Genomic DNA, 14,100 nt, shown 5'->3' on the forward strand with positions numbered 1-14,100 from the left:
CGATCAAGGAATACGGACAGAGTATCAGTCACCCAGGCACTGCTGTGGTAGCTACTGTCTGTGTGACATTCCCAAATCAAATGTATGTCGCCTGCAGCCACCGACCCTCATAACCCACTCCTGCGGGTTGAGGGAGGGTAGAACCTGCAGGGGAAGAAGTGGAAGATTCCGTTCAGGTGAGAAAATGTGAAGAACCCAAGATCTCATGCCTCTGCCTCATGGGTAGGCACTGATACCCATGGCCACACAGTACACGGGAAATTTCAAAAAGCAAAAGAATAGTTTAGATTCAATGATTATTTCTAAAAAATATAAAGAGGTTGAATAACTAGGTAGGCATAATCATCTAGGTCTATGTTGGTAAAATAATTTTTTTAAATGAAAGCTAATATTAACAGAAAGATGAGCCCTTTACTATTTGGAATAGTAAAGGCATTATGAAGCAAAACCAAAGTGTTGGGGGCAGTGGGGACTGCCAAGAAAAGAGCAACACAAGAGGAGAAAAGGATGAATCGTACGCTGGTGATTTATTCCTATGGTAGAGTATAAATTCATTTTTTCCTCTTTTTTTCTGAATTCATTTTGACAGTGGATTAATTTTTCCTTCTATCCTAGTGTTCTCTTATGAAGTTCTCATCTGGGTAATATATAACATCTTTGAACTCTCCAAATTACTTAAACCTTTATGAAATACTGAGTGCATTACATCTGTACCATTTTACCTCCAACTCTGCTTCGAAGTCTCCTTCTCATGTTTTAAACCAATCCTCAAGAGGCGCCTGGGTGGCTCAGTGGGTTAAAGCCTCTGCCTTCGGCTCAGGTCATGATCTCAGGGTCCTGGGATCGAGCCCTGCATCAAGCTCTCTGCTCAGTGGGGAGCCTGCTTCCCCTGCCTCTCTGTCTACTTGTGATTTCTATCAAATAAATAAATCTTTAAAAGTAAAAACAAATTAAAAAATAACTAAACCAAGCCTTGAGCCGCTCCTGTCTGTCTGATCACAGGAGCTGCATCTCTGGAATGTACCCCATTCCTGGGGGCATCCCAATCCCCTCCTGTCCTTTCTATGAGCCTCATTTTTCCTCTTTTACTCTGACTTACTACGTGGAATACATCTTCGTATGCTGGCGATTTATTCCTATGGTAGAGTATAAATTCATTTTTTTCCTCTTTTTTTCTGAATTCATTTGGATACCTTACATGAGGGCTATAGCTATGAAAGCAAAGAATACTGGGTTTATGGGAGAAATTGTTCTCTTGTGGATTAGGAGAGCATGAATCCTCTCTATGATTGCAGAAGCCCCATGGGGGAGGCACCCATTCATCACTCACAGATTGGGGGTCCCCTTCGGGCTTGCTGGTGTAGCCACCAGCCTGTGCTCGAAGGCCACACCCATCTGCGGAGGCCTGGGATCCTGCCAACCAGGGGAAGCTAGGGGCTCAGAGGACACCTGCTGCTACTCAGAAAGGGGACCCTTTGGAGGCTTTTATGGTGATCTAGAGAATAATACTGAAAAAAAAAATAGAAGAAAAGACAAATTAGAGAAATCGCTTACATTTCTGTCTAAAGTCAGTTCTTAAAAGCCACAGAAAAGTAGGTTTCCACCACGTCGTTTCCTGTGAATGGTATTATACCCTATATCCTTTGAAAGGAGAGGATAATTTATAGAAGAGAAACAAGCTCAGTTGTTAGACACTGAACCATATTCACACTCCTTCCCCAGAGTTTGGCAAAATGATGAAATTAAGAAAAACAATTAGGGTTACAACTGGTGTGCCTCCCAGGTGCACACCCCGAGGTCGCCACCAGCAGCCGCACCAGCTCTTATTCTCAGCCTTGGGGACAAGGAATCTGAGTCTGGGGCAGAAGTGCAGCTCAGCTTGCATATGGCCCATGGGGGAAGGGCTGGGGAGGGCGGGGAGGAGAGGGTAAGGGTGGGGGGAGCGGGCTCTGAGTCCCAGTGCGTCCCAGTGCCAGCTCTGTAGTTTTCCCAAGGCAGCACCTTTCTGTTTAGCTAGGGATCGAATAAACAACCCCGGAACAATTTCAGTACAAAGCGTTTTTTATTGACATTGTAAGAAACATTGTTCTTTCTTTTTGTTACAAAAGGACTAGGTGGTTCCGAAAGCAAAAGTAGAGTTCACGTGTGGCGGGACTGCGGCCCTGGGCATGAGGTGGGCACGGGGGCATCGCACGCGGAGAGGGGGCATCGCACGGCTGCAGGCTGATCCGAGAAGGCCCAGAGCCGGCCACATCCGAACACTATGCCTACAATACTTAAATGTATTTACATGTGTTTCTTTTAAAAAAGGATTACACATTTTATTTTTTTTTTAAAAATCTAAAAAAGGTGAAAAAAATGAACTCGTCTTTTCTTTTACACGTTTGCGGGATACACAACAGTAACTTGTCTGAAGAGAACATCCTCCATCAGTTCAAACAACACGGGAAACCAGGTACAAGACGGCGGACTCTGCTCGGATCGCGGGCGCGCTCGGGGGGCCCCGGAGCGCGCACCCCCGCGCGGCGATCGGGCAACAGGGGCTGGTCTTTCGCATCAACAAGATCAACAGAAAATAAGGCACATACATCGCAAGATTCACAACTCTGCGGCTCGAGGGGACGAGCCAACGTGAGGAGCAGGGGCAGTCTCACTAGCTCTTTAGGAAATAAAACGGTTTAACGAATAAAAACACGATTCACACGGATGTTCAACAGGAGAAGCAGGCACGAGCCTGCATTGAGAAGTAAGGGGGGGTCACTCGTGAGTCGCTGCGGTCTCCCTCAGCAGGGAGGGTCAGAGACATGGGGAGGAGGCTGGCGGCTGGAGAATGGGGGTGCGTCCTGCCAGAGGAGAAGCCAAGTCTACAGACAGAAGGCTTCCAAGTGGCCCCAACAGACCTTCCTTCCACTGACCTTCGGGGTGCATCGCAGCGCTCGGGAAAAGTACACTCTCCTCCTCCCTCTCCCCTCTTCCCCATCTTTCTGAGATTTCCACAGACAGAAGCCAAGGGCTGCGCTGAAGTAGGTCTATCTCTGCAAACCTAAGGGCCGGAGGAAGAAAAGCCAGCATGGAAAGGTAAAGAATGGTAGCCACGCGGAGAATCCCCTGAATCACCACAGGGCAAAGCAGAGACCCAGGATGACAACGGTCCTCCCCCACGGTGGCCAGTTGCCGTCTGTCCTTCCATGGAGGGCAGGCGAGGTAGGAATTTAGGGTCACTGAGAAGTGCAGGTCACATCTGGGAGTTTGACCGGGGAGGGACTCTGATGGAGGAGGAGGGCAGGGTGGTGCCAGGGGCCGCCGTCCTCACTCAGTGGCTGCAGAACGCCTAGGTCCCAAGCTTGGAAACCAAGAACAGGGTCAGGTCAAACCGTGAGAGCATGTAAGGTAAGATTAGGATGTAGTGATTCTGCTTTTTGTGGAAAAAAGAGATTCAGGGAGTGGACCACTGATTTTGTGACCGGGTCATGGACTGTTTTGAGGAACACAGAAAAAGCCTGGCTCTTTTTTGTTGCTCAGATCCATTGAGCTCAGATCAGTAGCTGTCTTTCGCTTTTGGGCTCTGTTCCAAAGCAGATGCATCCTTGGACTTAAGAGCAGGTGCTGGTTGTGGGAGGGCAGCAGGAGAAGTCTCGGCACCCTTCCCAGTGGTTTCAGGAACATTCCGCTGAAAACAAACCCAACTTTCTCAGCCACAAAGTTCCAAAGGGCAAATTTCCCTCCACGCTGAGATTCTTGGTCCAAAGGAGAGATCATGAATATGAGAAAAATGGGCTGGTTCTAACATTTTTTCCTATTGTCTAATGTTTTATTTTACTTGACTCATCTAATATGAATTTAAATGGCAGGAATAAAGGGGGCAAAAAGCCACACAACTGACTCATGAGTCACTTTGGCTAAATCCAACTTCCAGGGTCAATGGGATGAAACAGAGAAGGTAGTCTGAGGTGTTAATATTTTATTTTTAATAGTTTACACATTTTGGAATGTAAAATGTTGGATAATCCATGTACTCTGTACACACATAGTATGTCTTTTATGTGTATCAGCTGCACATGGGAAGTAGCTGCACTTTTTTAGTCTTTAAATGTTTTAATCCCAAACAAAAATACCAATTAAGTCCACGTGAAGGACTAACTGCATAGAACATTTAACTTCTTAACCAGATGCCTTGTTTAATAGAGAAGGTGTAAGAAAAGGCATCCACTCAGCCACTGACCATCTTCCCTAGCACTTACAAACACTAACAATGGTTAAAGTGATTTATACCAAATGTCATTGTATGTCAGCTTTTTCCTTTACAACTGTTATAAATCCCTTAAAATAGGACACTTAGAATAGAAATACTCCTTTGCTACAGTGGAATGAAGGTATGTTAATGAAATAGCCTGCCACTGGGTCTTTTAAATACTTAAATACTTAGAGCTATATATAATCAATTCTCAGTTATCTATGATAATGAGTGAAGAGATGGAACTATAATCAACAAACACAGCAAACCCACAAATGTTCCCCACACTATCTCTACCCAGTAGCTTCACTCTACAATCTACCTAACTTCTTGCCAGAACGGATGGAAGCTGCCAATCCACCACCCTTCCCTTCTCTCCCTGGAGCGCGGAGCAACACTGAATAGTTGTGGAGACGGAGGGCGGAGAGGCAGCGTGGATAACTGGGAAGTGAGCACATAGATGCACCTGCCCTGAGCGCACGAAGGGACAGGAGGAATTCTAAACCCCAACCGTGAGCAAACGAGTGTTTATCTGCCAGAGTCCCAAATTCCTGCTTGCATGCAACCCTGACCTGAACTGGGATGGGGAGTGCCTCAAAAATTGGCTATGCCTGCTACAGCACACCCACAAAGGATTCTTAAATTCACTATCCATATTCTGGTTTTTGTGCCCAATGTGGGAATTACCAAAACAAACAAACAAAAACAAACAAACACCATCAAAACCAAAAAGCAAAAACAAAAAACACCCAAAAAACACCCAAGAAAACAAAAAACAAAAAGAAACACAGAGCACATGTAAGGGAAAATTTTAAAAGCTGTAAGTGTAACCCCTTGGTCAAAAGCACACCAACTCCTATTTCCTTTGAGTAACAGAGAGACACATCAAAACTCTCGTATGAGAAACACATCGAAACTCTTGCATGACTTCTCTTTGAAAAGAACGTGCACATCACACATTTACACTGTTTACTAAAAAGGGGGGGGCTTGCAGTTAAAAAAAAAAATAAAGGAAACCAAGAGGATGGTTTGAGTGTCACAATACTGATTCAAAACTGAAATGGAAGACAGTTTCTCCCTAGAATACTTTAGGGTTGTTCAGAGTCCTTTTCCATAAAAGGAATATACTTGAAACACATCCCAGTTAGGTGAGATGAGATTGCTAAAATACATACAGAACTAAAACAAAAAACAAACCGGCCCAAACCCGAGTCCATTTCATCTTAAACTCCTAAAGTTTCACGTTGGTTGGCAGCCGTTTCCCTATTGCCTACTGCATCACTGCAAGGAATTTGCTTTCTTCCGCGAGGGAGGTCAGCAAAGAGCTCATGTCCCCGATGGCCATGTTGGTGGTGCTCACGGACAGCGCGGGCAGCGGGAGGGATGCGTGCGGGGTGGTGAGGCGGGAGGAGCTGTAGGAAAGGTTCTGCATGATGCTGGGGCTCAGGGCTCCAGACATCAGGCTGGCGTGGTCCCCGTCGTCGATGATAGCATCAAAATCAATCTGCACCCCTTCCAGGTCATGGCTGTCGAGGCTGTCCACTGTGCTTGTCACCTGGTTAGCACCTGGGGAGAGTAATTCAGAGTTTTCGGCGCTGGCCCCCTGGAGCAGGCAGTTGGCTTCTGAAATGGAGAATGAACCAGTTTTCATATCTTGCTGACTGAAGCCAACGGTTTGGTCATAGAACTGACCAGAGTAACTCTGTGGGTTCGAACAGAGCGGATGGGGCTGCCCTTGTATCTCCATCTTGATGCCGTTCACTCTACAGGCCTGACTCGTGTCGCTGAGCTGTCCCTGCTGCAGAGCGAGGCTGCCCCTCAGCACGGCCTGCCGTCTGCTGCCCCCGAAGCCGGCACAGGGCTGGTAGCCCCTGGCGGCTGCCAAGCCCGATGACTGGCTGCCCTGGCAGGGGGGCCCCGGCAGGCCGCTCTCTGGCCCCTGATAGATGTTGACATGTGAGGTAGCGCTGACCTGCTCTAGCACCTGCTGACCCGAGCGGCCCACCCCTTGGTGGTCGTTGAGCAGCTGATGGGACAGGTACCCCTGGCCCACCAGGTCTTGGGGTGCCATGCCATTCACAGCGCTGCCCGCTGATTCGTGGGGCACCACCGACAGGCCAAAATCTGGCTGGCTCCCGTTCCCCGGCACCGTGGTGCCTTTCAGCTTTGCCGCCTGAATCCCGGCACCACAGGCCCCGTCCAGCAGGCCGGGGGCTGCGAGCGGCCTGTTGAGGCAGTTCCCATACTGCTGGGTCTTGTAGGGCTGTTCGTGGAAGGTGTTCCCGCTGGTGCCCGGTCCGCCACTGTGGCTCGTTAAGTGCTCGGGGCCGCCGTAGGAGCTGCCGTGCTCCACGAGGGTCGGGTACCCCCCAGCAGGGCCGACCCCGTTCCTTAAGGGATTCTGCGGGTGAACGCCCATGTTGGCGTTGGCGTAGAAGCCGAAGGCTCGAGCCTGCTGCGCCGCCGACCGCTGGCCACACTTCACCTTGGATGAGCACAGGTCGGCGCTGCCAGAGCTGACCTCATTCCACTGAATGGGCAGGTCGGATTTGCTGGCTTCAGGGCAAGGCTGCTCCAGCGGCCGGTACTGCTGGCCGGCGTGGCTGTCGGGCAGCCCGGGGGGCTCGAAGTCTCCGCGCCCACTCCCCAGGCCGGGCCCATGGGGCCCTTTGCCATCATCAGAGACGGTGCTTTGGAAGGGCTGTTCATACCCCGCCTGGTTCTGGGCATTTAAATACTGCACCACGTCGTCGGGCAGGAAGTCCTCCTCGTTCAGGCTCACGTCCGCGTCCATGGTCAGGGACTCCAGGGTGACGTTCTCCGTAATGCTCGGAGGGCAGGGGGACGCCGCGAAGTGGCGCGGCTGGCCGCCCTCCGGCCGCGTGTAGTTCTGGAGCACTAAGTTGCGTTTCTCCAGGGAGGCAGGCAGTGCCGGAGGGTTGAAGCCGTGGAGGCTGCCGAAGCGCGGCACCCGGGGCAGCGAGAGGCTCTCGGACACCGTCCTCACCGGGTCGCTGGCCCGCCTCACGCCGTTGCCCAGCGCGTCGGCCGGCAGCAGAGGGCGGCGGCCATAGCTGTGCGCGCCCCCGTCGCTGCACCTCCGCGGGGGGTGCACGGGAGGCAGGGCCCCCGCGGGCTCCCGGCCGTCCCCAAGCAGGGCCATCCGGGTCTTCAGGCTCATCCTCTCCATGTTGGGCAGCGGGGTGGGGGGCGGCCCGCCGGTGGCCGCCGCGTACTTGGCTTTCAGGCGGTACTGCTGCGCCGGCGTGAGGCTGAGCAGGCTGGGCAGCCCGTCCCCCTGGCTGGCCTCGCTGGACCTGCGCGAGGCGTCGGTGGAGATGGGGTCGTAGGAGTCGGCCACGCTCACGTTCTGGGGCCGGCCCTCGGCCTGGGACGCCTCGCTGGACCTGCGGCTGGAGAAGCAGGGGGAGATGCCGGAGGAGCGGCGGCTGCTCAGGTAGGCGGAGCTGATGGTGCTGGTGCTGCTGTCCCTCCGGTTGAGCATGTTCAGCATGGTGATGTCCACACCCACAAGGTCGCTTCTGTTCGGGAGGAGAGTCAAGGGCCCGCCCAGACTGCAGCTGGTACCGGCCTGCGTGCCTGCAGAGAGAGGGTGGAGAGACGCGCGTTCATTTCGGGAGGGCGGGAAACCCGTCAGGTGCAGGGTGGGGTGAAACTAGTTTTGGTTTCCCCGCCATGCGCAGAGTCCGCCACAGCCCCCAGCCTCTGCTGCGTGTCCCCAAAGGAACAGTGAAGGAGTGGGTGCGGCTGCGTACCAAGAAACTTTATTTGCGAGTGGGTGGGAAAGTTTGCAGACCCCTGGCTTCAACAGAGCAGTAGACACAGCCTGGATCACTTAAGCTCCTTCACAGGTGTAGGGCACAGTGCTCTGGGGACAGGCAAGTCCAAAGCCAAAGGCATTCCCGGAGTGTCCTATCTACTTGGGGCTTCCTCTGACATCCCCTGAAGGTGGAGGACATCTGGGTCAGTGGGTGGGAGCTTCACCCTGAGGATACAGTCTGGGCATTCAGTGTCCTCTCAGAAGCAAAACCTGACATGGGTTTGGGGCTGCAAATGCGCAAGGCTGCCTGGCCTGCCTTGACCTGGGAACATGTCAGTTAAGGTGGCTGCTGATCTCCCGGGTGCCGATGGGAAACCAGATGGCCGTGCTAACCCAGATGCCACTGCTGGAGGGACCTCCTCAGCTCCATCCAACAGTTCTGATCTCACCGTGAGAACAGAAGTCCTACATTATTATCCCCTTACGAACTGCTTTTAAAACATGGCCTCGGGGCACCTGGGTGGCTCAGTGGGTTAAAGCCTCTGCTTTTGGCTCAGGTCATGGTCCCAGGGTCCTGGGATGGAGCCCCGCATCGGGCTCTGCTCAGCAGGGAGCCTGCTTCCCTTCCTCTCTCTGCCTGCCTCTCTGCCTACTTGTGATCTGTCAAATAAATAAATAAAAAATCCTTAAAAAAAAACAAAACAAAAAAACAAACAAAAAAAACATGGCCTCTCCAGAGAGGCCACACTGATGGGTGTGGTGACAGTGTAATTTTAGGACCGGGAGACACACCAGTACACACCAAGCCAGGTTCTTGGTGTACAAACGGCCTGGATGTACAAACAGAACGGAGAGCCCGGAGCCGAGGTGAGAGGGCACATGGGACTCACCATTTCCTATGAGAGGAGAGACTGCAGGGGCTTTGGGGGGTAGAACAGGGTTCAGTCGTGGAAGCATTCCATTCACTTGTTTGAGCCTTTCTAGTTTTACGTGCTCCATCCATTTGGTCCCTGCCGGGTTCCTCCTGGCTTGCAAGGCGAGGGCGGTGGTTGCAGTGGAAATGGTCGAGTCCATGATTGGGGTTTCGTCAATGGCCCCGAGGTCTCCCACACCACCTCCATCAGTCAGAGGAAGCTCGAGCCCACTGTTGGAAAAGTTGCTGATGGGGGACTGTTGGCTGCTGCATGAAGACTGACCACCAGGGCTTGGCTGAGATGTCTGCTGGGGTCAAGAGCAAAGCAAAGAGGTGTAACTGGGAAGAAGAAAGCAAAGGAAGCCAAAAACGAGGGCTCATACAGACCCTAGACCTCCAGGGTGCTCCAGAGGTGCAGTGAGGGGAGCTGTGTGCCGGTGAATGGAAGCGGCCTCTCACGATCTAGGGGCTGATGGGATACCCAGCAGATGTGCGGTGGGGGCAATGGAAGCGGGGCATGCTGAATGGGGCTGGGGGCAGTGACTGGCATGATACCAGCCACGGGATCCTTCCCCAGATGCCAGCTCTGCAAACAAGCTTCCTCAGCTCTAATCCCACTTGCACGACTTGACTTGACCCTTTGGGCAAAAGACTCAGTCACTCTAAACCTCAGTTTCCTTATCTACAAAATGGGGACAACTTACTTATCTTTGGGACTGTGGCGGGAATTAAGTGTGAGGCCCAGAGAGGCCACGAAATAGACAAAGACCTGGGAAACAGTTCCCATTCAGCTCCGAGGGCATTCGCAGTTCATCTTATCCCAGGTGGCTTTAGTCCACAGGCTCGTTCTGCTTGGCTCTAGCATGTGCGGGAGATGGGTACTTGAGGGGCACACTAGGTCCTCTCCCATGAGACCCTCTCTGAGCTGCTCAGGGCTAGTTGCTCAAGCTCTCTGTAACCTCCCCCACTTCTGTCTACACTTGCCTGCTCCACAGAACCCCAGCAAGGCTATGCATAAAGACAGCTGCAAGAAATGCTCCAAGTTACAGCCATCTGAGTCTGGAATAATCTTCCCATTCCCCTAAAGTGCCCTAGCATTTCTCTGGGAGAATCAGGCAATGTTTCCCTCATCACCACTGTGTGGACTGTATAAGCCAGTTCTGCAACTAGAGAGAAACCTGAGCCAGTACACAGGCTCTCCATCAGGGAAAGGACCCCCCCCCTCAGCCCCAGGGCTCCTGGAGATGGGGAATGAGGGAGAACTGGTCCTCAGATCTGGGGGGGGCACCCTATAAAATGGCCCTCAATGACCAGTCTGCACAGCTTAGAACTGCTCTATCTTAAATTCCATTGGTGAATTCCATTGGTAGATATACAGGATAACCCCTCTTTTGTGGATAAGAAAACTAACGTTCAGAGAACTTCAGTGATTGCCCAAAGTCACAAATTCACAAGGTCAGTACTAAGACCAACCTAAACTCCCTGCCCAGCACCATTTCCATCTCCCCACAGAGGCTTCTCCAGCGTTACTGGGACAACTAGAAGCTTCCAGCAGCCCCAAGAACAAATTCTCCTGGGAGAGAGAACCACACACACTCAGTTATGGAGCCCCACTGTTGTCCCAGTGGGGTACACAGGGGTTTTAGGAAGGGGTTTTAGGCATAGGGCTTCTCAGCAGAGACCATCACACTCGTTTCGCAACCACACTAAGTACAGCCAAGCAAATGAAGACGTCCTAAGTGAATGCCATGTGATACACCAGATTTGTCCCGGGCAACCAAGCAGAGCCAAATGAGATACACAAATCTGATGGGGACTTTGGGAAGCCTGGCTCGTGTTTTGCTTTGGCAGAATCCTGGAGGGCCAGGCCACCTGCTCCTTCCCAAGGGACTTGGAGCATCCAGGATTTCGAAGTCTTTGACTCTTGGACTGTCAGCTCAGAGTGTGTGCAGGTGAATCCGTGTGTGTGTGTGTCTGTGTATGTGTCTATGTGTATGCACACACACACCATAGACTCAAGCCTCTAACAGGGCACAGAAGGAGGCAAAAAGGCCTTTAAGACCAGAGAATCGCTCAGAGGAGCTCAGACCCTTCGACACAGATTAACTGGGAACAACAATATATCCAGATCACCCTCAAAGAGGGAGGACACCCGTCTGGTCCCAGAATGAGTTTACATGCATCAATTCGATAATGTGATAGTCTTTGAGAACATCTGCTTGGTCAGCCGGCCGTGATTTGTTATGAAAACCTAGACAAACAGAACAATGAATTTCACCATCTGACTCCACATTTCCACATGCTGAATGTTCAAAACACATTGCTTCTACATTTGAAACATAGCTGAGTACTGTTCACTACCAAAGATACCACAAAGCACAAAAATGAAAAATCAAATGCACAGAAGTGAAACGTTAAAACAAACACAAAACAAAAAGAGCAGAGAAGCCAAAATTCCCTCACCTTATTACCCACTGTCCTTAGGAAGTGAGAACAAGACATTTAGGAGCATTACACAGAAGAGATGTGGAATTAATAAGAAAAAAGAAGAAAGAATTTAATTCATAGCACGATGATCAAGAATACATTTTTTAAAGAAAGAATATTAGAAATGTAAATCTCATATGCATTAGTAAATGTCTACAAAACGATCTACTTATATTTATATGTGTATGGATATATACAGACAGAATAGTCCCGTGTACGAAATCAGATGAATTTATTAGCCTTCCCTATAACATATAGAGCCTTGTCTCAAGGCTCTCTATGGTCCCTTCCAGTGTATGTTTCTATGATTTCATTGCTTTATAAAATAGTTCACATCTTGGGGCATCTCAGATGTCACTGAACCAAATAACTATACATTCTTATTTCTACCAATTTTCTTCTTAAATAATGGGTCTTTGGAGAGGAAATGACACGTTTTCTTGAGCTAGGGATGTACATTAAAGGTACAAGAGGCTCTGGGTCCTTAGGATGTCCGAAGAACATAAATCATTGTCTTTTGATGACATAATCTAGGAGACTACAAATTCATTTTCCTTGTTTCATTAAACACCTGGGGATAAACTGTTGAATGTTCTGCACGTTGTACCGGTAGTCTTTATTTTAGGAAACAGATATGCGATCCCCCGCAAAAGTATGCACAACACCGCTTATGAACTGATTAACTTTAACGTACAGTGATGAGTCGTAAGACATACATCACCTTTTGACTAAGGTGCTTTTTATTTTTATTATAGTTTATTTTTTGATATTTATTTTTCTTTCTTTTTTTTCCTTCCTTCCCTCCTTTCTTTCCTTTCTTTCTCCCCTTCCTTCCTCTCTCTCTCTTTCTTTCTAAAAGCAAACTACAGGTACCCACTGGCAACTCATGATAAATCTGGACAATTTCTTGGTATTATTTTGGCTACACTTAATGTCACTCTCTAAAACTCTTAAACTCAGCAAGTCATTAAAATTCAACCAATCATTAAATTCCACTCGGTCAACTCCAAAATTGTACGTGGGCGTCATTTCCTCTCCATACGTACTGCTGCGTGGTGACATCACTCAGGAACTCATAGGATGTCCATCCAATTGCTGGACTTTTCTGATTTTAAGAAGACACTTTGCGAAACAGAGTATAGCGATGCCTGCCTGACCAGTCGTGTGCATCTGGAAATTCAAGCCCACAACTTCTATCGGGTATGTTTCCTCTGTACATAGAGTAGCCAGATGAGACCCCAGCACATTGGCGGAGCTGACCCCGTTACACACGCCGCCAGACACAATTGTACCAAAGCTTTCCCAATAGCTACTCCTTTCATTCTTCCCCTTGCCTTTCTTACAGGTTTAGATGTTTTGTATGGCATAGACTTAGGGAAAAAAAAAAACAAATCAAGAGCAGTTTGAAAGAAACTGCAGCTGTAGCATGATCCCTGTGTCCGTCTGGGGACTTAGTGGTCACCAGACCAGAATGATTTCTCCTGATGACAGCTTTCTGGTGCTTCCTCTGCTCCTCACCTCTATGGTTCGGGCTCCACTGCTAAAATGGTCTCCAGTCTATCAAGCCCATCCCTAGCCTGACCCTAGAGCTGGCTTTTCTAAAAATCAGCCGGGCATGTCATTCACCATCACCAGTAAAATAGAACCCCTTTTCCTCCTCACTCCTTTTCATTCCTGCACATCGTCCTGGACCACTACCACCTCCCCACCCCCCCACCCTCCACCCCCACCGCTGGCTCCTGCTGCAATGTCAGGCCTGCACCTCCCCCACTTTGAGAGCTGAACTTGAGACCCACCCACACCCCCTTTCCTATCACATCCTCAAGTGCACAGGTGGTCTGTTCCCTTCTCAAATGCTCTCATGCGCACTTGTGGGAAAAACCCATCATGCAGAGTTCTAGTATTTGCTTTTTGGTGGTCTATCTAGCCCACGGGACTATAAACACCTAAAGAATAGGGATTGTGCTTATTTATTTCGGAGTTACCAGGGCAAAGCACGATGCAAAATATGCATTTATAGAAAGCCTGAAGGGCTTTCTCCATTACGGGTTTACTGGAAATATAGTCAGTCATGCCGTTCTTTCTATCTGCCCTGATGTGCTATGGTTCCAGACTGATTTTTAAAAAGTTAGGAAACTCTGATGCTCTTTTCTGAGTTACTCTATGCTGATTAACCTTAAGTAAGGAATCTGGGTCTCTGAGCTCCTGACCCCTTCAATCAGGGAGTCCAGTGCAATGAGGAACTGGGTGGTCTAGTCTGTCCTCATGCCCTCGTTGACTTTTTAAAATAACCTAGGATGGCTTGGGGACCAGCAGAAGGAAAGCGAGTGACATACCATGGGCTTCTCTGCCTTGACTGCTTTCACTTGGAGGCATTCTTCCCGCTTTGAGGTAGTGTGGCTGAGGTCCTTCTGCTCCCCAAGGGCTCCCTGAGTCTGACGGCCGGGCGACCGGGACTGTGAATGGCTGCCGGAATCGCGGGGCGCGGGGGGCCGAGGATGTATGTCCCCACGCTGCTTCTTGGTGACGTGAGCCTCTGGGCCGTGCACTGTCTTCACGTGCTTCCGGAGGGAACTCGGGTCTGTGTAGCGCTTCGTGCAGCCTGGGATTTTGCACACATATGGTTTCTGCCAAAAGCCCCACGAATGAAATAAGAAATTGTTACCAAAGTGCTCGCGCCCCAGC

The 14,100-nt window shown here is 50.1% G+C and overlaps 1 protein-coding gene across 2 annotated transcripts in view; it reads right to left on the minus strand.

Annotated features, from left to right (window-relative positions):
• Positions 1–2,043: 2,043 nt before the first annotated feature.
• The window catches only part of GLI3 (GLI family zinc finger 3), a 266,709-nt gene continuing 254,652 nt past the window's right edge, over positions 2,044–14,100 (minus strand). The window contains exons 13-15 of one of the 2 annotated variants that reach the window (XM_059170584.1): positions 13,752–14,042; positions 8,906–9,233; positions 2,044–7,834 (exon numbers count right to left, since the gene is read on the minus strand). In XM_059170584.1, coding sequence (XP_059026567.1) covers positions 5,505–7,834; positions 8,906–9,233; positions 13,752–14,042 — 2,949 coding nt within the window. In that variant the 3' untranslated portion in view covers positions 2,044–5,504. Of the gene's footprint in view, positions 7,835–8,905; positions 9,237–13,751; positions 14,043–14,100 lie in introns of both variants that reach the window. The other variant, XM_059170583.1, reaches the window with a different exon arrangement.

Source organism: Mustela lutreola, chromosome 4, assembly GCF_030435805.1.
Source record: "Mustela lutreola isolate mMusLut2 chromosome 4, mMusLut2.pri, whole genome shotgun sequence".
Taxonomy (NCBI): domain Eukaryota; kingdom Metazoa; phylum Chordata; class Mammalia; order Carnivora; family Mustelidae; genus Mustela; species Mustela lutreola.